A 21,962-nucleotide genomic window follows, 5' to 3' on the forward strand; every position below is an offset into this window, starting at 1 on the left:
ATAGACTAATGGTGTATTTCTTTCTCTGCGTGCCTGTGTCTGATGTAGTATCTGCAGAGTTTCTTTTCCCAGAATGTACAGTGCATAATTACTTGCTAAAGGTCGTCGAATGTTGGACATTTGCCAGTTTTGCGAGCTTGTGCACGAGTTTCGTACCCCGTTCTAACCCCTTTACGGTCAGGGCGGTTTGCAATGTGCAGGGGTTGGGCAGGCTGAAGAAAGGAGTCATGTTTCTTTTGTTCTCCCACCAGGAGCTGTGGACGTTGTGTTAAAGCTGCAGGTTGACCCCAGTCTGTTTGTGGCCTCTGCAGCCAATCAGCTTCTAGTTCACATTTGGCTCTTCTGTATCAAGATGGGAAAACCAGAAAGTGCCGATGCATCCGATTGGCCGGCAAGTGCGCACATGATCCTCGCTCACCTGGAGAAGTCACTGGCATCCGGTATTCCTCCTTCAGTGACTCAGTCATTAAAAACCCTGAGCGCAGTATATGGGAGCTGCACAGACGCGTTGGCTGGGATTCTGTGGCCACGCATGGCTGTCCTCATAGACTCTCTCCTGGAGCAGAAACCTGGTTACTGTGCACCGTATTTGGTAGACCTTCTCCTTGGTGTGGCCAGGTAAAACTATGAGGGCTGGGAATAAGTATTTCAACTGGTTGGCATCCATCCCGCTTGTTCGGGGGATAGATAAAAACCTATTAGAATATATTGCTTTGATGATAAAACTTTTCTGAACTCTTTAAATCCTTTCTGTTGTCTTGAACCCTCTTCGATCCTATACTAATGTTGGGCATCCACAATCATCAATGTATATATAATTGGGCAACATCTTTCCAGAGCAGGGTTGGAAAGAGGCGCCTCTCTCAGTTCAGGGGTTCAAACCGTTGCACTTGCAAAGTGCGGGCCTTATATTTGCTATTGGTTTTAATAGAAGTATAGTCACTGGGTTGAATAGGATCGATATTTTTGTTACTACCTCAATCAATCTTATTACCAATTTCGGGATTTTGGGGCAAAACCACGAGACGTGGGAGAGAGTTCCCAATGACGGCAATGCCTCCATCACTGATTTGAACCATCAGGATACATCTGACTCAGCCTATCCGGGGTTAAGTACCAACGAAATAATATTTTATATTTTTTTTCTGTCGTTGTGGTACAGATTGAGGTTTTGGAGGCTGCCTCTCCTATAAATCATCCCTTGATATTTCTATTTGTAGATCTGTCTGCCATCTCGTCATATAGTCATGAAATAGTGAGTCTCCAAATGGGACCAATTCTCTACATAACATGGACATTAAACACGTCACATATTCCTTGTTTTGACATCATCTCTCAAATACTGTTGTCTGAGGATATTCGCGCCCTTGTATAGTGCTTGTCATAAAAAGTCTTATTTGGAGATAGAAGAATCGGTCTGACTTTGGAAACCCATACTTGTTACTAAATTCTACAAAGTCAAGAACCTTCCCATTTGAAATGAGGTTTACAACATCTAGAATAGTTTTGTCCTTCCACCTGTCATGGTGAGTAGAGCTGGTTCCTGGGTGGAAGTTTGGATTTCTAAATATAGGAACCAATTTAGAGGGAGACGAGATCCATTTAAATTTTAGTTTGCCGGACACCAAATATTTAAAGTTCAGTTTGTTATATTTGAAGATATTTGTTGAACCTCCTGTCTAATACTTTCCAACCAAAGGAGAGAGGGCAGTGAAATCGGTTTGGCCATTGAGGATTAGGACTGCCTTTCTAATGGCATCCTATGAAATGATATTCTGACCTTGATTCATCAGGGTCACTTCATTTGAACTCACCTGACTTTCTCCTTCTCCATTAGGTCTCCTGCTTTCAGTAATCCAGATTGTGACCTATGGATTTTGATGAAACGTGCTTTGAAAAACTTAACACCTTCGCAGTCTGGCCCTCTGGCATTGGGGATTATGAAGCTTAAGCACTGGTGCGTGTATCTATATAGTGCAAATGTACTCTTCACTGAATAGTTGTTTTACAATCAATAACCCATCAGAATTGCATTCTCATTGTTCGAAGATGCACACCCGTTCAGAAGTTGGTTTCCCGCTAGGCCCGGTCCTAGGGCGACAAAAATGTATGCCCCTATATACTTTTGCCTCCCTACGTGCCGCCCTCCTCCTCCTTCTGAACCGCAGCGTCAAATGACGCCTTGGACCTCACCAACATGACGTTACGGCATGGCAACGTGATGGCGCAGCATCAAATGACACCTCGTTACCATGGCAACATGACGCAGTGCGACGTCACATTGGTGACGTAAGACTCTGCGGTTCAGGAGGAGGAGGGGGCGGCAGGTAAGGAGGCGGCCGCCACGGCTGTGCCTAGGGGCGGCGGATTTCACGTTGGCTCCGGATACAGAACATTATAGGCACACGTTTTCTGCCCGCTTTCTGTTCTTCCTGTAGTACCTGTAAATCCTTTCCTTGGTATTTAGTTGTATTCTCGGTTTCCTCGAGCCCGTCTCGTGCATTCTTCAACGATGTTAATATATTTGCTGCCCTTCCAACAGCAGAACAAACAGAGAAGCCCGTCTCAACCTCTCTCTGAAATGTTGCACATGTGTGTTAGTTCGAGGGTGCCACCCAGGAGATCAAATAACATCTATGATTTGGTAAAAGTGGAACTGTGAAGAGAACAAGTCCAAAGGATTCTTGTATTTGGTGCACACCTGAAGATATAGGATACAGGAGTTCTTTGGGCTTGTTCTCTTCATAAGTCTACTTTTGCCAAATCATACTTCCTACAGCAGATAGGAAAGCGGGCAGACTCGGTGGGCAAGTGGTCCTCTCCCATCACGGCCAATGGGTTTGCTTCCATTCCCGTACAAATGACATGTGTGCAGCCTCTTGCTTGGGTGGTCTTTGGCCTTGACCATCTTTTTATCTGACCAATGCTTCCCAGTTGTCTTTTGTGTACAACGAAGATATCTGCAAGTGTTTTTATCACAAATAGCTTAATATATTTTTGCTGTTTAACACCTCCTATGTTAAGCAAATCTTGTACTATATGTATGTCTTTATTTATATAGCACCCACAGTGTACACAGCACTTTACAAAGAGACAATACAGTACAGGGAATTATAGTATAAGTACAACAAACAAAATCAGACAATAGGAAATGGAATCCCTGCCCCGAAGAACTTGCAATCTAAGTGGTGTGTTGGGAGACTTGCAGAGACAGCAGCTGAGGGGATAAGTGCAGTAGATGGCAGGGCTTGGCCACAATGGTTGGAATATTCGATTTACCACATTGCAGGACAAATTCTTTCAGGTTTTCCAGCAAATTCAACGTTGATCTCCCTGCATCTGAATAATGTCCCAGTAATCCCTGTTTGTTTTGTCCAGTCCTCAGGCGGTGAGCCTGCAAGCTGTGAGTGTGCTGCTTCATCCCATGGAGTGTATATTAAAAGCATCTTCAGGACACCCAGGTATATTACACTGTAAGAATGGAGAGTGTCAAACATGTTGGTCAATGTCTACTAAGTGCAGCCACGCTGCAACGCAATTTATGGCCCATTCACATAAGTGATGCTTCACGGCTTAGCACTGCTTAGTAAATACGGTCCTGTATGTAGTGAAGGCAAATCTTTATTTATGTACATTATGATATGAAATCACATTGGTGCTGGTAGCGGGAGCAGTGTGTATCGGTCCTAGCACTGAAGGGGTTAAGATATGTGTAAGTGTATTTTTGGGGTGGAACAGGCATTAAGAATGGGGCAGAGGTTTCTGTGGATTGCCAGTAAGGGGGGGGGGGAGAGCTTTATAGCGGGCTGGAAAAATTCCCAACACCAGTCACATGTTACATTGCTTTTCGAGGAGTTTATTTATTCCGACTAGGTAGAAGATTACAGGAGCTTTTCTCAACAAATATGTGATCAGGATGATACAAAAAAGAAGAGAACCGTGATTAGTTCAGTCTCAGCAGCTTTAGAGCGGAGATATTTTCCCTGTTACCTCCTAGCGTTGGTGCTGGTTATATAAAGGTGCTTTGCCACATAATCGCCCAGCTGGATTTCTTAGGGACCTCTGAATGGAGACGTGTTTCTCAAGTGTTTTCTTTCCCCTTATGCCTGTGTTCTTATCAGAGAGCAAATAAAGATGTGGGGAGGGGGGACTGGTGTACAAGCACTTGCTGATCACACAGTGACATCATCACACAGTGACATCACACAGAAGGGAGCAGCCAGAGGAGATCACACCCCTCCCAAGTCTCACTTTAATAAATACGTTATAATTACTTGTAGTCAGATATGGGTAAAAAAAAAAAAAGTATCCATTACCCAGATGAGAGCCTTTTAACCATGTCACTGGAATGAGTTCTGCGTTTCCCAGTAGGTATGCTGGGCGAGCTGGTTTCTGATACTGCAGCTGTTGAGAATCTCTTGTCCACCAAGTCTTCCTGCGCAGGTCTGCTGTGCCAGAGTTTATCACATCTCACGGAGCTCTGTCACATGGTAATGTATCAGGGAAAGACGAGGACGGGGGTTGTACCCCGTCATAGTGTGTGCGTGTGCGTATATATCTTTATTTGTACATATATGTACATAGCGCTTCACAGCAGCAATACACGGGACAAAGTAAAAAGAGACATGATGGAAATAAGCACTACAGACCTCTGAAACGGAGTCCCTGTCCCGAAGAGCTTACAATCTAATGAGCAGTGCCATATATCTGAAATCCTTCTTTTTTTTATATATATATATATATAACTTTGGTTTTATTGTTTTTTTTTTAAAGGATACATAAACATAGCATCTGAAATAATTTCACCATAACATATCTTTCTGAAATCCTTCTTTTTATGGGGGGGGGGGTTCCATACTTTTTTCAAGTTTGCAGCCAAAAGATGCTGACCACATTGCATTCCTCGGGGGTGGGTAAGGGATCACGTCCGTGGGTATTATAAAATATGGCTGCCCTCTTGATCTAATTTTGAAGTTAAAAAGAAAAGTTGAAACGTTGCCACGGTAGTATTGATATTAGCCGTTTATGGCCCCTGCTTGTGTAACTCCAAAAGTGAAGTTAAAGGCCGTTCATCCATATATTTAGCAGCTACGTAGGCCCCCTATTAACCAAGTAGTGCTACGGAAAGCACCTTCCAACCTGTTCAAGTGACTGAGCAATAAGGTGTCTTCCCGTGTCCCTATGGTCCCCCATAGCATAGGTCTGCTCAGTAAATATACGCCTTAATAACAGGAAAACACACATTTGAGTTCTACAATGTGAATAAAGTGTATTTTCAGGATATCCCTGCTTCAGCACAGGTGACTCAGCCTTTGACTGAGCCACTGATTGAGCCACCTGTGCTGAAGCGGGTATATCCTGAAAACCTGACCTGTTGGAGGGGAGGGGGGTGTTCTTGAGGACTGGGGTTGAGAACCGCTGCTGTAAGGGGAGTGAAACACATTTACTCTCCGACCACATTTCTAAATCACTTTGCTTTTTCGACAAAATACATAAGCGCAGAGGAGGAATGACGGCTTCCGGTGTTTTTTTTTAACGTTTACTTGTTCTTTATTAAACCTTTAAGCTGCAATCTGCGTTGATTTTTTTTCTGTGTGCACATTTTTATTTTTAAAGTCGGAAGCTCCCTTCAGAAGATACAATACAATATATGCACTTTTTAAATATTATTGTGTCCGGGAGGTTAAAACGGGGCCTCCCCAGAGCAGTCTAACGATTACCAAGGTAACCTCCGATACTAAAGGTTAAGACATTCATGATTTTTACCACCAAAAAAAAGGTATATCCTTTTCTTATATAACGCTGGCAGTGTACCCAGTGCTGTACATAGAATTTTGCAGGCACAATAAGTCCCTGCCCCATAGAGCTTACAATCTAATATTAGTGGCTGGGAGATGAGGTGACTTGCCCAAAGATCACAAGGAGCCAACCAGGCTCCCGTGCTGTGAATGTGTCCGTCTTGCTTACTCGCTGGGGCGCCTCCTTCACTCCTACAAGCTTCTGAAGGGTGTGGCTGCGTCCAGGGTGAATCCAGCCGGGCGGAGGCGCGCTGAGGCTGAGGGAAAGCGGGTGCTTTTCCTGGCCTGAGACCGGGGGAGGGGCGGGGCTGTGACGTCACGGAGCTGGTTCGCCCTCATTGGGCGAACCGCTCACGTGACCGGCCCTGCGCTCCCGTGAGCGCCAAAACTAAAATTTTCTTAAGACCCATGCTTGCGCGAGCCCCTGCTAAAGCCGCTCTCATTGCGGCTGCAGGAGCTCACTGCCGAGCAGCAGCGCGCCTCAGCATGGCCTTAGGCCTCGGACATGGTCAAAAAGACCGTGCTGAGGCGCGCTGAGGGGAAACATTATCCCTATCAGCGCGGCTTTAGAGGGCGCTTCCGCAGGCGTGCGGGGGTGTGTGGAAATGCAGGAGACAGGCAAGTTTAAATTTTGCCGCTCATGCAAGCGCAGGGCCGGTCACGTGACTGCCAGAAGCCAATGGCAGTCCGTGACGTCGGCGCCGTGACATGGCGCCCTAGCCCCGCCTCCCCCCCGGCTCCCACCCTGCACACAAGCGCGCTCGCTGACGCTCATGCAGGGACAAGAAACATCTCCTGTGTGAGCAGATGAGCATGAGCGTCAGCGCTGTCCAGCGCCGCTCCCTGCACCATGTCCCAGGCCTTAGGCTACGTCCCCGGTGCCCGCTGCAGGAACAAGAACTGCCCCTCAATGGGGCCGGCCCCACTGCCTCACTTTGCGCACAATTTGCCGCTGCGTTGCTCGACCAGATTTTCTAAATACAAGAAAATTGTGTTTAGAACTGGCGACGGAAAGATGGCCACGCCCCCCGGTGTTTCAGCCAATGAGGACGAAGCTTGTCCCGTCGCAAGCTTGTCTTTCCCCCTGCAGCTCCAGCACAGACAACAGATCGCGGCTTGAGAAGCTGCACGCGCCGCCAGGCGCTCCGACCCCAGCGGCCTTAGGCCTGGGACATGGTAAAGCAGGCCGTGCTGAGCAGATGCACTTACCCCCTGCATCTGTAATCAGCGCGGCTTTAGGAGCGCGTGTGGAGGCTCAGAAAATTTCAGGAGACAAGCAAGTTTCAATTTCCGCACTGAGGGGAGTGGAGGAGCGGTCACGTGACCGCAAACATCCAATGGGAACGAGGGACTAGCCCCACCTCCCGTCACGCCTTCGCCCCGCCCCGCCCCCACAGTGCGCTCACTGCCTCGCCTGCCAGGACGCAAAAAAGCACCAGATTGAGCAGGCGAGTCAGAGCAGGCGCGCGGCTCAGCGCAGCCCGAGGCACCATGCCCGAGGCCTTACACATCTCTCTGCACCGTGTGTGACACCTTTTGACATTGTTGCTTCTCGGCTGTATTATGGGATGGTTTAACTGGATGAAATATCTGAGTGTGTTGGATCTTTGCTTGTGCGGTGACTGCTCTCTCCCTCTCTCTCTCTCCCTCTTTCACTCTCTCACTCTCTTTCACTCTCTCCCTTTCACTCTCTCTCTCCCTTTCACTCCCCCAGGACTGCCTCACTATACAGATACCCAAGGAGTCTGTGCTGAATTGTGTTGTGATAGTGCTGCATTCCTGCATCGGCCAAGCAGTCCCATCATCCTCTGCAGGATCCCACATCAGCAGGTTTTTGATAGGCTGCCTTCGGGTTCAAAGGTCAGCGCTGGACACTCTCGGAGCCCTTTCACATTGGCCAAGTGAGGGAAAATATTGAATGGATCATTAAATGTATGTTGTGCATCTTTTTAACTGGTTACTCAAGTAATCATTCCACGGCCAACTGCTAAATACACAATGGCGCAAATGCTTTGATTTTGCCTCTTAACATTTTATAGGTTGAATGCATTGATAACGATTAGAACCATCTTTTTAGAATTTTCTTTATTTGCTACTCAGAATGTATTATATAAACTCGTACTGTGAGTGTTCACTCGCATGGCATTACCCAGAATCCCTTGCTGTAGTGGAAGTGTAGGAGATAATGGAGGAAGGCAGAGTTGCAGACCTGCCTGAGACATGCAAATGTGCTGACAGGTGCTATTTCTATTTGCTATAATCTCATTTGTAAGCCAAACATGTGTGTAACTTGAGCCTGTTTATTTGTGCTTATTCTGTGTTTGTTTTGTTTACTTTCCGTTACTCAGTGGATCAGGTGTCCTTAGTAAAGACATACAATGTGCTGTTTGCTTATCTTGAGAATCCAGACACAGACCCAACGGTAAGGAATCCACTCGGTATCGCAATAACCCTGCTCTTGATTTCCATTTGATACATATTCAGTAACTTGCCTTTTATACAGCTCCTTTCTAGTTCAAACCTTTTGTATGGGATACTGGCAGCACAAGGTGTCAAATCACCATAGTGTTACAAAAATCAGGTGTAAAGGGTTCATTTCTGGCATTTTATATTAAGTTGGTTATGTCTGCAATTTCGTTCTAAGATGGTTTACTAAACAGTTAAATTTAGCTCTGAATTATGTGCGCTGAAACGGCCATTAGGGCTTTTTGTGGTTGCCATTTTCCATTGAAGACCAGGGAAATTTCAGCCAAAAACTGCCCGCCCAGCCGGTACGGTGAATACCCAATATGCCCCATAGGCCGTTACTTCCTTATAAGTGCTATTCCATTAGACACCTTCGGAGATAACGCCTTTGAATAGGATGTTAAGGGCAATATTTCCTGTGTCCAGCGGGTGTTTCCTGTAGTAGCGCTGCTTGGTAAATAAGAGTGTTACAGCTCCCTACAGCATTGAACGATGGTCGTCTCTTTAGGTTCTGAAGAAGACTCTTCAGGCCTCTGTGAAATGGTTACAGGCCTCATCTGCAGATGGTGTATACTGGACGCACAGCTACAAGTTTCTCCAAGGTTGGTTTACCTAAAGTGTTTTGTTGCAGTAGAGCTCATCTTTCATTTAGAAAATATAAGGGTCAAATAAACGCCAGCAGACCCCAGCCAAGCATGGCATGCTTCTAGAGCGGGGGTGGGCAACTCCGGTCCTCAAGGGCCACCAACAGGTCAGGTGTTAACGATATCCCTACTTCAGCACAGGTGGCTCAATCAGTGACTCAATTGAAGACTACGCCACCTGTGCTGAAGCAGGGATATCCTGAAAAACGGACCTGTTGGTGGCCCTTGAGGACTGGACTTGCCCGCCCCTGTTCTAGTGTCTGCTTCCACTCTATACTTACCTGTAGTAATACCTACTCTCAGATGAGCGAGTAGTGAGTAGTCGGGGTGAGCATACAGTATGCAGCTATACTAACCCCTTCACTGCAAGGATGGGGCGGTGTGCTGTCGTCGTCCCCCCCTCTGGCAAGGAACAGGTTAACCGCAGAACGTTCTTTAAGCCTATCACTGGCAGTGAAGGAATTAGGGAGAGTCGTTGGAGTTGAAAGTGAACGGACGTACTCGAATCACTCAATACCGCCGTATGTTTCATTTCCCAAGATGTGCGCTCCACATGTATCCATGTTGTCCTCTTACGAGAAAAGAAGTGTAGAGCGCCGTGCATTTCACAGCTTTGGTTTCCCTCCGCAGATCTGTTTCCAGTCCTGCCGAAGCGCCTGTGCAGCCCCTTTTGGGAGACTCGTGACTCGGCCTTAGAATTTCTCACTCATCTCACTGCTGTGCTAAAAGGTCTCTCAGCTAAGCCATGTTTGGCATTAGGAGCATTTAAAGCTAGCTGCGCTAACAGGACAGATAATCAGGGGTGGCCAACTCAAGGGTAACCCTGCTTCAAAATGACTGAGCCACCTGTGCTGAAGCAGGGGTATCCATAATACTGGCCCTTGAGGAATGGAGTTGGCCACCCCTGACCTATATTGTATGCCATTTATAATGGAAAGCCTGTGTCATCACCTGCATGTCATTGCCCCTTAAGGTTTCACTGATATCCAAGGTAGCAAAATATGTTGCCAGACCCCATGATATAGTTGCTACGTTTTGGGACACCCCACTGGTTAAATAACTGTTAAAAAAAATAAAAATAGGAAAATGTGTTAAGCTGAGAGGAAATCCTAAAAAGAAAAACTCAAAACAGTATCAGTTTCCTGGCCTCCGTGCTCAGCTCAATATGGACTCAGATGTAATAGTTTATTCTAAAGTCTATATGTAACAATGTCATTGTGTAGTAAAGTGCTTAATATCCTCTTGTGCTTTGACAGAACATGAAGGCTTCAGGCAAGTTTTAAGCTCTTCCGGGGTGCTTCAGCTTGTCTGGGGTCTCCTTAAGGATCCTGAGAGTTATGTGCGAGCGAGTGCTGTGAGCTCCCTGGGACAGCTGATCAATATACCTCACCTTTACCCGACACTGGCTGAAGGAGACAGTCCTGCCACTGAACCACTGAAGAGAGAGGTGGGTGTGTGATCACGTTCTCACCCCATTACCCTGCTGCTGCAATAAGTTGAGTTATTGTCCTAAAGGTACAATAACTGCATTCATGCCTTAGCAAATTGACCCCATTGTTTCAGTATGAGGGAATGATAGGTGCATATTAGCTCTGTCTTTGGTACAGTTTAATTTCACACAGGGGTGAGGTATTCCCATAAACTTTGTTTTATTTCCCAAAGATCTGCGCACCAAGTCCCATAATATCCATAAAAGGGTTGTAAGGTACAGCACTTCTCTGCTCCTATTCATATGAATGGGCGTAAAGGCGTGCTAAAGCTTAGCACCGTTTTGTGCATCTGGGCCCAAATGTGTTAATGAAGGACGTTGTTTTCCTTTCTGATCATGCGGTCATCCTTCTTTTTTTTTTATTTCTTTTTTCCACCAACCATCTTCGCAGAACCTTGTGGCAGAACTCCTGGATATCTTGGCTGAAGACACAGAGGGATTCCCAAGAAGGGCCGTAGCTAAGGTGTTCACCGACTGGTTGAAGAATGGTCACATACAGAATTTTGAGGACAAAGAGAAGCTGCTCTCCCGCATACTGCACGTAGCACATGGCGACTTGGACTGGGAAGTGAAAGTTAATGTGCTGGAGCTTGCCGAGGTCTTTGTGGCTCAAACGCTTGGAATGTGCGTCCCTCACAGCTGTCCATATACCGTGGGGTTACCTTCCAACAGTAGTGCTTTAATAACAGAAGCAATGCAGAAGTGTAACCGAGTGGGGCTCTTTCAGTTCCTGCTGGCTGCGCTGTGTGACTGTGATAGGCCTGTAGTGCTGAGGTCTTGTGATATCCTCATATCAGTGAAGTCTAAGCTTTATGAAGCAGAATCTCTAACCGAGTCGTTAGCTGCTGAGTTGCATGGAACCGAATGGCTGGAATGTACGCTGAGGGAGTGGCGTATTAAAGACAACACACGTACAGAAGATGCAAACTGGGTGATGGAAATCCTGAAGAACGTCGACTTGGATAGAGTGAAAAGTTCTCTGTCCAGGAGCAGTGATCATATACAGAACAGTCCGGAGTCCCTCCTGCGGGATATTCTGGCCACAGCAGGGACGGTGGAGGAACATGGAGCTGATTGTTACTAGCCCGTCTATATATTACTCCAGAAACCCAACAAGAAGTAACAGCCCAGTAATGGAATAAGAACTGGCAGAATATTCCTTTGGGAGGGGGGGAGCCTATAAATTTGCATGATTATATTGCTTTGCAAAAACCTTTTTTTTAAACAAATATTTTTGTATGTATTAAACCAATGATAACAGGTACCAATGTCTTTATCCGAGGTGTATTCCATTACCATAGTAATACTTTGCACGTAGTGAATGAAGCCTGTTCACAACATATTCTGAAAGCCCAGCTTCAGCCACTTTTTCATCTTTAGCCACGTACAGTATCTGTAATGTAGCAGATTTGTGCAAATGTTTGTTTTTATGTAAATCTCAACGCTCCGATCGCAGCATTATCGGGTTATGTTAGGTGCCTGTGTAACATGCGCAGCGCTCGTCTCGTGGTAATAGGGACACGGCAAGGTTACCGGAAACGGCAGGAAAATAACGTGTGTGTGTGTGTGTGTGTCTCTGTATAATCTTCATCCAACCATGACTTGCTCACCTGTTGTTTAGTATGAGATTATATATCACTGTGGGTATGGCTTTATTAACCCTGCGAGTGCCTCAGGATACAACTATACACCCACCCCAAAAATGCTCGTTTTGTTAGTGGAGATCTATGGTGCGCAGAAGGGAGCCAACTCCTCCCCCTTCTGTCCGTGAGGAAGTGTGGCGCACGGTACTCGGAGGGTTAACGCTGCAATCCCTCTAAGAAGCGTGTGTAAAGTTTAAATGTTAGTATCTGGCTCCCCGAGCGCCGCCTGCTCTATTAAAGACAAACATGCTTTTCTTTGCCTCTCGCATTGGTAACCTTTACACTTCCCTGGGCTCTGGGGAAAGCTTCATTTTTAACCTCCCTGACACTTCATATTTCAAACGCTTAAATCTCCTGAACAAAATATTGGATTTTACCAATAATAATAAAAAAAAGTTAAATCGGCGCAACCTGCTGCTTTGTGGTTCATCTAGAGAAATATATATTAATCAGCAAACGCATTTATTAGAAGAAATAATTCTATTTTCTGCTTTCCCACTCAACGTCATTTTTATTTTAACCACTTCACAGCCACATAGCAAACGGTTTTAGTATTTATTGCAAATTCCAGATCTAACTTTAAAAAAAAAAAAAAAGTTTAAAGGACAATTTTTGTGCAATTAATCGACTGTGACTAACAGCCTGCACTGGAACAGCTTGTAATCCTTCATACAGCGATTTATTCTAATGCTATAACAACCAGTGTACCACGGTGTAATTACAATATCGCAGCTGTAACGCCGAACAAGACCGCTGTATGGGAATTCACATCGCTCAATAACTTCTCCTTTATCAGAATAAAGATGCTCATTTGGTGCCATCTAGTGGTGAATAAATTGCTTCAGGCTTCATGTTTCACTTTATTCAGTAACATTGACTGTTGAATAACCCAGGTCCCATTTGGAGGCAGTATCTACACCCAAGGGACTAAACTTAAATTATGTTTTGTGAATGATTCCAAAAACATTCATATTTACTAAGTGTTGCTAAACCGTGAGGCAGTTAACAGGCCATTCATTCCATCGGGCCATAACTTGCCAACAGCTTCATAAAGATGGCCCCTACCCTTGTCCAGATCATATTCTAAACAATCCTCAATTTAAACAATAATTTGAGGCTGATACATTGTTAAATAAATTAATTTAATTTACAAGATAAGAAACAACTCTTGTCTGAGGGAAAAAGGTTTAAACTCCATATTCCACCCCCTTTCTGCATCTGACAGCTGGTTAACATTGGGAATTTTTAAAGGCTACCCCCGTAACATACAGCTGCCGCTAACTATTCCTCCACATTGTGATCGAAGCCACGTTTATTCCGCTCTCCTTTCTGACATGGCACGCGGAGAATAGCCGCTTGCTGTTGCGATACACTCAGGTCTGGCAGCCAAATATAATCATCTTTATATTGGTGAGAACAAAACTGTTACGTCTTCACACACGGATAAAACGCTTTGGTTTTATTGTATCCTCAAACAGCACCCCAGCTGCTGTTTTACCCATTGTTTTTATTACTGCATGGGAACGGGGTCCCCTCTGGAGCTGAACATCGTTACTGTCAGCTCTGGGGGACCACTGGTTATAGAAGGTACGGTGTCTGTGCTCCCCCAGGATCCAACAGGAAGCCACAATTGTCATTGGTTGCGACTTCCTATTGCCCGTCCAGTTAAATGCCCTGGGAGAACACCGGTAACGACACAGGTAAGTATCCATGGGGTTGTGAGGGTCCCCAGAGCTGAAAATAACATGGTTAAGCAGCGGACTACTTTCTGTTCCCATGCAGTAAAAAGATTGGGTTAATTTGATGGGATTGCTGCATTTAGCTGCTGTGGATACAAGTCTCAGCCATAGCTGACAATTGCTGACTGCAGACAAAAAAATCAGGACCACCAATAACTGACTGAAAAGCTGATGTCCAGAGCCCTCACGTAATGCCACCATTTAACTGGAATAAACAGGACCTGCCCAGGAGACAGGACACATTCTTGATACGCCGCTTTCGCCACGTTGGGGAATTTACCAGGGTCAGGATTTTCAACATCAACCTAAAAAAACAAAAAACAATACACAACAATCAGTGCGGGTGTTAAACACTCACTTTACGGCTTATGATCGACGATGTGGCAGTATTCCTCACTCACCTGACTTGTGTTGTGAAGGATTGAGCTTTCAAATGGATACAGGTTTTCCGTTTCATTCACTGAATACAAACGTATGTATTTTCTTCCTACGATCTGAAGGATAAGCGGAGTTCTCTTGTTTGTCACAAAAATCAAATCTCATGTTTGTCTACAAACGGGGCGGCTAACTCCAGTCCTCAAGGGCCACCAACAGGCCAGGTATTAGGGATGTCCCTGCTTCAGCGCAGGTGGCTCAGTCTTGACGACTGAGCCACCTTTGCTGAAGCAGGGATATCCTTAAAACCTGACCTGCTGGTGGCCCTTGAGGACTGGAGTTGGCTGCCCCTGGTCTAGAATTTGCACTGTTCCAGGTTCAGCTGCAATCTGTACAAGCACCAAATTGTTTGACAAAGTGCCTCTTATTGTGCACGTGAGGGGAAGGTCTTCAAGAGAACCTTGATTTTTCAGAAACCTTAAATGTTATTATTTATGCCAATGCCAGCATGCTGGGGCATGCATTACTTAATTTCCCTGTGCACCAACAATTAGGCTGGAGACCTACTACAGTGCTATAGAAGAAAACATATATACAACACACTAGTTATTGAATAATAATTGGTCATTTTCTGTTACTTGGTAGAGTGAAATGCTGAAATAACTGTTGGGAACAAACCGGTGATGTTAGGCAACACATATTGCAAACATATGATTATTGCAAAGCAGAAGTGCTGAGCGAGTATAACACATTGCAGTATGCAAGAATGAGCAAGGAGGAGCAGTACCTGTGCTAAGAAGTTCTGTTGTGGGTCCTGATGAAGAGGAGACACTGTCCCTGCTGGACCAAACCAAGCGTTAATTGTAATGTCATCTTCATCTCCTTCACCCAGGCAGCAATAATCCGGAATGCTAATATCCTGCTTTAGTTCACGTATCTTCTCCCAGAAACATGTTAACAAACATTGTTTAGCATTTTACTTGTTTAAAAATAACATTAAAAAAACCTCCTGTGTGTTTGTTCCTTTAAACTATTTTTCTATGATTTATTTGACTTCATCAGTAGGTCTTAAAAAAAAAATACAAATGTACAATACAATACTCTAACAAAATAACACAACCACTTCTGCAATACTGACACAAAGGTGCGGTGTGATAAACTCCCATTTCCACTTCTCTTTAGCACTTAGGAGATGCAACAGTAATTATTATTAAAAATGAGTTACGGCCGACTGAAATCCCCAATAACTGTTCAGCGACATACTACATCCCCAGTTATTTAACAGAGACACTTTCTATCTCCATCTGAGCCGTTTCCTTCCCAATGCATTGTGCTCCCACGCTAGACATATCAATTGCCATACAAATACAATACATACCTGTTCAAACAGTTGATGCTGAGCCAGATATCCCATACTGTTCTGCTTTCAGGAAAACAGAATATTTCAAATGAGCCATTTTTAAACAGTTATTAAAATAGCCGTTACAATTGAATTTGCCAACAAAAGTGGTTAATAATTGTAATCCCAAATATATCACTCCCATATTTTCTTTAAATTCTTTCGGCCGTTTTCTCTACCATTTAAACTTCTGTTTGCTTACGTTAAAAGCTTTGCAAATGCGAACTGTGCAAAACAACAATCAGCACACTCGCAGGGCGTCGTAAACATTTCAAGTATTCGCTATCCTCCTGCGTTACCTTCGGGCGCCCTACATGCACACTACACTTAATATTCACATGAAGTAGAGGAAGACAACGGCAGCAGAGGTGCAGTAGCCTCAATCTATGATGTTAACACGTATTCCTTGGAAGTAAAACAGGAACTGAAAAGTTACCACTTTGTTTTATGCATCGTTAGGAATGGGATGGAAGTGGTTACGAAAAGTATGGCACGTCTTATAAAAACACTTAATCGGTATGTACATTTGCTTTTTGGCCTATGCTAATGAGTTAAATATACTGATGTAAGTCAGATTTAGACATTCTGACTTCTGGCTGGGACCTAAATTGGTTATTTACTGTTGGAGTATGTATAAAAAGACACTGGGCACGTCTCTCTGTTCCAATCTGACGAAGAGTGGGTCCACTCCCGGAAACGGTTTGTTTCTCTGCACTACAAACAGATTCTAATAAAACGAGCTTTGAGCTGAATTGATGTTACTGAACCCAGAGTGTGGGCGTCTCCATCTACGTCATGTCAAAGCAACCAATACCACAATGTGCAAGGGGGCCGCTGAAGGCCAATGCCAAATGGAACCAAGGACACAGCACATAGAATATGGCCTAAGCGCACAGCTTTAAGAAACCTAGAAAAAGTCCCTGTTCCCCAAAATAAAAAATAATAGGATGAATTCACAGTGAATGGTGTAACCAGGAATGAAAAGGAGATTCATGTTTTGGACGGACAGAGAGAGTCAGAGCATCAACATAACCACACACGCTCCCTTTCATGTCTTTCACTCAGCAGCCCAACGTCTCCCTATATCAGTGTTTTTCAACCAAGGTTTTTAGGAATCCGAGGGTTCCACATAAAGGGTTCCCTGCTATTTTGTGGTCATTTGAAAATTTGTACCAAATACAGAAGAATTTACAATATATCTGATCACAGAGTTGCTATTAGGGATGGTTAGGGGTTCCTCAGAATTTCACTTGGGGTTCCTTAACCAAAAAAAAAAGTTGTGTGTGCTGAGCATGCGCATTGTAAGTGAAACTTCTTTGTCTTTTGTCACAGAAATTGTATTTGTGATGGTGATGTTTTTAATTCAATGAAAGAGATTTGAGAGTATCATTTATTTTATATTTATTTTTGTGTTGAAATTTCCATACTAAAATCACTTGGAATACATAATATAATTGACTTATGATAACTTAAGTGATATCCATATATTTTGGATTGTAAAGTATCTAAATGCCGTTCCTCTCAAAAGTCTTTCATTCAATGTAAATCATAAAAATCAAAATACAATTTCAGTGACAAAACCCAAAGAAGTTTGACTTAGAACGTGGGTGTGTGTATGCTCCTGCGCATGCGCGGCCTACAACGGTGACTGACATTATCCGCTGGGCATTTCGCCACATACGTGAGCGGCGCCGGAGATTTTTGCGCATGCGCACATGGTGAATGCAGCTTCTGCGCATGCGCTGGGAACAGTATTCAATCAGGTCTCTTGCAGTACACATAGTTCAGCCAACACTACTCTACGACGTCACTTCCGTTACACATTTTCGTTCCCAATGAAGGAGATTTTGTCCTACGAGATTTTACTAGGTGCCAGCAAAGAAGTTTCACTTCAAGAAGTTGAAAACCGCTGCCCTACACAGATATTCTAAGCGTCCCAGAGGTCCTGCTCATACTGGGGATGCATGCTGGTCACATACCTGATCCACTATGTATTTATTGATGAAATCATTGATGGTCATTAGGCTTTGAGACCATTCAGCATCAGTGTATCTGGATCCCAGCTCCACAGGAACAGTGCGGCACCCGGCCACCCTGCGGATGTATTCCACGCTGTTGGAATATATGCAACGTTACAACTTCTCGGGTGGCAAGTTTATTTTCTATCCTGGTGACGGTACATACGCTATGTGCTGTTTAAATGGGTGCCTCACTGCAGTGATTAGTTTATTAGCCCACTTCTTTTCTTGAGAGGATGACATTTCCCTCTCTAAAATCTTAAGTTGACAAAAAAACTATCCTCTCTGCTAATGTTTAAAAAATCTTGAACGAATGTCCAGCACTTTCCCCCCGACTCAAGAAATCGTGTCATAATGTGTAGGATTATTACAAGGAAATACTACAATTATCCATCATGAAATATTAGAAATTAAAAGTGGTCAGAGAATAAGCCTTTGCTATGAAGTCCATTCATGCCCTTTGGTTGAGACAGCAACTTAGAAATATGCATCTAATCCAGTGTTTCTGAACCTGGGTGCTGGGGATCCCTGGTGTGGCGTGAATCTATGCCAAAGGAAGGGTGCTGCAGCCTCGGGGTGAAAATCTCTGGGGCATGTCTCACACTGCCTGGAATTGTAGAGGCTGTGATCTGCCTCTCCTCTCTCAGCCTGACACAGAGGAGAGTGACGAGCCTCTCCATCTACAGACAAAGCAGGATGCGCCTGCTGAACAGCTGACGTGTTGCAGATGTGTGGGAAGGTAGTAGGAAAGAGTGTGGGCGAGTGTGATGGCTTTGTTTGTGGGGCGGGGAACTTAGCACCGTGTAAGGGACAACAGGGGGTTGAATGTGGTGTTTGATTGAGAGAGTGTGTTGTGTGAGAAGGGGGGATACATGTGAAGTGTGTGTTCAATAAAAGTGTCAGTATGATGTGACAGGATGCATGTGGAGTGTGTAAGAAGAGGGTGTCTGAATATGGTGGGTGTGAGCTTGTAAGAGAGAAGGGGATGAGCGAGGTCTGAACAACAAGGGTGCCCTAAGATTTTTTTTAAAAAGTGAAACTTTTTTGTCACAGAAATTGTATTTGTTATGGTGATTAAAAATTAAAACACAATTTCAGTGCCAAAACGCAAAGAAGTTTGACTTAGAACGCGTGTTCTAGCTATTTGCCAGTTCCCACCAGTTATCGGAGAGGAGGAGAACACACACACACCCTAAACTTCTGTGCCCCGGCTCCCCAGAGATCTCCTCTTCGGACAGGGGCTGCTCCGGGTCTGTCAGCTTGTGTCCGGTAACGAGGACACACAGTAGTGAAATAATAAGTGCAATTAGCGCTTGTGTAAACAATATACAGTGATATACAAACAATAAATAAACCAAAACCTGTGATACAGAGTGTGATGAAGGTAGTCCTTGAGCTGCCTGAAAGGTTAATCTGGTATCTTTCAACCAGATAAGAAGTCTGCGTGGAGTAACCTCCTATGGCGCTGAGGATGGAATGGAAGTAGAATTTTGTGCAAAAGTTCTCTTCTTGTGCTGGAAACCTCAGAGAAGACAAAGAGATACAAAAAACACTGCAATAGTGTATTACCCTTAGGACATTTGATAGTATATAAAGAGCATTTATTGATTAAAACAATTGATATTACAATTGATGTAAAAGTATTGTTAAAATAGTTGATCAATCTACTAATGGAGTAAATGAGAAGAAAACTTCCAAGCGCTTGTGCTTAAGGAAGCTATACTGCTCCGCCGTATAGCTCCACGGCGGAGCAGTATAGCTTCCTTAAGCACAAGCGCTTGGAAGTTTTCTTCTCATTTACTCCATTAGTAGATTGATCAACTGTTTTAAGAATACTTTTACATCAATTGTAATATCAATTGTTTTAATCAATAAATGCTCTTTATATACTATCAAATGTCCTAAGGGTAATACACTATTGCAGTGTTTTTTGTATCTCTTTGTCTTCTTCTCTGAGGTTTCCAGCACAAGAAGAGAACTTTTGCACAAAATTCTACTTCCATTCCATCCTCAGCGCCATAGGAGGTTACTCCACGCAGACTTCTTATCTGGTTGAAAGATACCAGATTAACCTTTCAGGCAGCTCAAGGACTACCTTCATCACACTCTGTATCACAGGTTTTGGTTTATTTATTGTTTGTATATCACTGTATATTGTTTACACAAGCGCTAATTGCACTTATTATTTCACTACTGTGTGTCCTCGTTACCGGACACAAGCTGTCAGAGTCCCCCGACCCGGAGCAGCCCCTGTCCGAAGAGGAGATCAGAAGTTTAGGGTGTGTGTGTGTTCTCCTCCTCTCCGATGACTGGTGGGAACTGGCAACACTGACGTCGCTGATGGCCTCTTCTGCCAGCAGTGACGTCACTTCCAAGGCTGTACTTCGGTCACCATCAAGGCAATTTACTGCCAGGAAAATTTTCATGTGGTAGGTGCCAGTAAAGAAGTTTCACTTCAAAAGTAATTCAGGACTAACCCTGCTCAAAAAATGGTTGAACCACTGATCTAATCGATGTGATCAAACCATACCTCCATTTTCTCATGCATGGCCAATGGTCAATCACCCCATCTAATATAACCGGCTGTTGGAGATTTAAGTAGTTCTCTTGGAAATGTTCCATGGAGGGGCAGTGGAGTTTCGGGATCATTGCTTCTAACTTGAGGATAGGACTCGGAGTGAGTTGATAAGATGCCTTATGCAATTTCTGTAAGAAAGAAAAGTGTTGCAAAGCTGGTAACTTTCAAGTTTATTGTAGTGCTTTTGCCATAAATCCTATTTTCCAGTGACTTGTCAGCTTTAAACCCTTATTCCACTTCCAAACTCACTGCTTCACAACCCATAGCTGCCCAGCCCAACTACCTCAGGAATGTCGGAATTCTCCCGATCTGGTCCATCTCTTGGTATACCTCCGAGCCTCTTCTGTCCTTTAGCGGGCAAATCTACAAAGTAATAGCAGTTCAAGTAAAAAATAAATAAAAAAAATGTCCATTGCGTTGCCTTCAATATAATGCTATTGTAGCGTACCGTATCCCTCCACAAGTTAGCTTCGTAACATGCTGGGCAACTCTACCACCACTCACAAGAAACACGAAAATTGATTGCTACATTCACTTGGCGTCTATCAGCCTGTATACGGTACATCTATCGGTCCACGTCCTGAGGTCATGTCAACCGTCCCAGGCTACTTCCCGTATCCTGCTCGCTGATGGTCAGTCCCTGGCTCTCCCCGGTCCTTCCTATGAGCTGTGCCTATATCCCCCAGGTTACCTACTCCTTACCTCCAACACATTAAAATAAATGAAGGTTCAGAGCTTGGACCAATGGACATAGCAGATGGGCAATGAAGCACCTCCCTTTGTAACACAGTGGCAGAAACACATCCAGCGCATCTGTATCCGGCACAGTACCTGTTACATTTGGGTACATGCAGAAAATTTTGTCCCCGGTCTTCGATCCGTCCTCAGGCCCCTCCTCATCTGCCCCCAGTCTCTCCTCAGGCCCCTTCTCATCTGCCGCCAGTCTCTCCTCAGGCCCCTCCTCATCTGCCCCCAGTCTCTCCTCAGGCTTCTCCCTGGCTGCCCCCAGTCTCTCCCCGGCTCCCCCCTGCAGGATACGGATGACCCGGCTCAGCACACCGTCCATGATGTCTGCCCCCAGCAGCAACCCCAGGTCACACACCCGCAGAGCCTCCTGTCCCCTCCCCGGTTCCCCCCCGCACAGCCCCGCGGCTTTAAACAAGCAGCCGTACGAGTACACTGCCCGCCAGGCCGCGGACACTTCCCGCCAGCTCCGGCCGTTCAGCTTCTCCCAGGAGTAATCCATCAGCAGCTCCCCAAGGCGGAGACACCGCGCCGGCTCCCCGCTACACAACGACTCCGCGGCCTCCCGCACACACCACGCCACGCTTCCCTCCACCTCCGGGCCGAGCTCCGCCGGGAAACCCTCCGGGGATCCCGGCAACGCGGCCCGAACCCGGTCCCACAGTTTCCCTTCCATCCCCCGGGGAACTGGTGGCACGCGGAACGCGGCACGCGCAGGCACAGTACCCGGCCGAGCCGCGTATACCGTGCACCGCGTTTCCTTGCGGACGACTTCCGGTGGACGCTCTACCCGGATGTGTTTGTGTGATGCACACTGTGAACCTAGAACGGTTGTTTTTGGGTGTGTGTTGTGACGTAGTTCCGGCGGACATGTTTAATTGTTGTATGCGGAATGCATTGCATAGGGAGTGAGAGTCCTATGAATAAAACACGCAGCAGGGAGGAGGAAGCAGTGACACTGGGACCTCATATTTATATAATAACTTTTATTTCATATAGCAGCATGCGCGGTGTGCAGGATTGTTACAGACCTACAACTTATTAAAATACAGTAATGATACATATAATA

At 45.1% G+C, this 21,962-nt stretch overlaps 2 protein-coding genes across 10 annotated transcripts in view; one reads left to right on the top strand and one right to left on the bottom strand.

The window, feature by feature from the left end:
- Positions 1 to 11,661, top strand: part of BRAT1 (BRCA1 associated ATM activator 1) — a 72,224-nt gene extending 60,563 nt beyond the window's left edge. For 7 of the 8 annotated variants that reach the window (XM_075565622.1, XM_075565617.1, XM_075565620.1 and 4 more), the window contains 10 exons: positions 252 to 618; positions 1,838 to 1,957; positions 3,379 to 3,461; positions 4,369 to 4,490; positions 7,513 to 7,699; positions 8,147 to 8,220; positions 8,773 to 8,866; positions 9,539 to 9,637; positions 10,165 to 10,355; positions 10,789 to 11,661. In XM_075565622.1, the coding sequence (XP_075421737.1) occupies positions 252 to 618; positions 1,838 to 1,957; positions 3,379 to 3,461; positions 4,369 to 4,490; positions 7,513 to 7,699; positions 8,147 to 8,220; positions 8,773 to 8,866; positions 9,539 to 9,637; positions 10,165 to 10,355; positions 10,789 to 11,481 (2,030 nt within the window). In that variant the 3' untranslated portion in view covers positions 11,482 to 11,661. The remainder of the gene's footprint in view (positions 1 to 251; positions 619 to 1,837; positions 1,958 to 3,378; positions 3,462 to 4,368; positions 4,491 to 7,512; positions 7,700 to 8,146; positions 8,221 to 8,772; positions 8,867 to 9,538; positions 9,638 to 10,164; positions 10,356 to 10,788) is intronic. The other variant, XM_075565624.1, reaches the window with a different exon arrangement.
- Positions 11,662 to 13,163: 1,502 nt separating this feature from the next.
- Positions 13,164 to 21,620, bottom strand: LOC142463192 (lysine-specific demethylase 8-like). 2 transcript variants are annotated; one of them, XM_075565628.1, is made up of 8 exons: positions 20,981 to 21,620; positions 20,433 to 20,512; positions 20,102 to 20,277; positions 17,533 to 17,665; positions 15,533 to 15,577; positions 14,942 to 15,091; positions 14,181 to 14,273; positions 13,164 to 14,084 (listed from the first exon to the last, which is right to left on the bottom strand). In XM_075565628.1, exons 1-8 carry the CDS (start codon positions 21,567 to 21,569, stop codon positions 13,920 to 13,922), a joined length of 1,431 nt encoding a protein of 476 aa, XP_075421743.1. In that variant the 5' UTR covers positions 21,570 to 21,620; the 3' UTR covers positions 13,164 to 13,919. The 2 variants fall into 2 exon arrangements, with proteins under 2 accessions (XP_075421743.1, XP_075421744.1); XM_075565629.1 differs by having other exon boundaries at positions 15,533 to 15,574; positions 20,981 to 21,619.
- Positions 21,621 to 21,962: the final 342 nt, after the last annotated feature.

Source organism: Ascaphus truei, chromosome 11 (genome assembly GCF_040206685.1).
Source record: "Ascaphus truei isolate aAscTru1 chromosome 11, aAscTru1.hap1, whole genome shotgun sequence".
Lineage (NCBI taxonomy): Eukaryota > Metazoa > Chordata > Amphibia > Anura > Ascaphidae > Ascaphus > Ascaphus truei.

Bases quoted from the DNA above. Each gene is read 5' to 3' on its own strand.
- LOC142463192 (XM_075565628.1), bottom strand. From the start codon at position 21,569: ATGGAAGGGAAACTGTGGGACCGGGTTCGGGCCGCGTTGCCGGGATCC. The intron at 17,666-20,101 runs GTATGGTTTGAT...ATATTCCAACAG, and splicing joins CCATGCATGAGAAAATGGAG to CGTGGAATACATCCGCAGGG. The intron at 14,085-14,180 runs GTGAGTGAGGAA...TTGTTTTTTTAG, and splicing joins TCCTTCACAACACAAGTCAG to GTTGATGTTGAAAATCCTGA.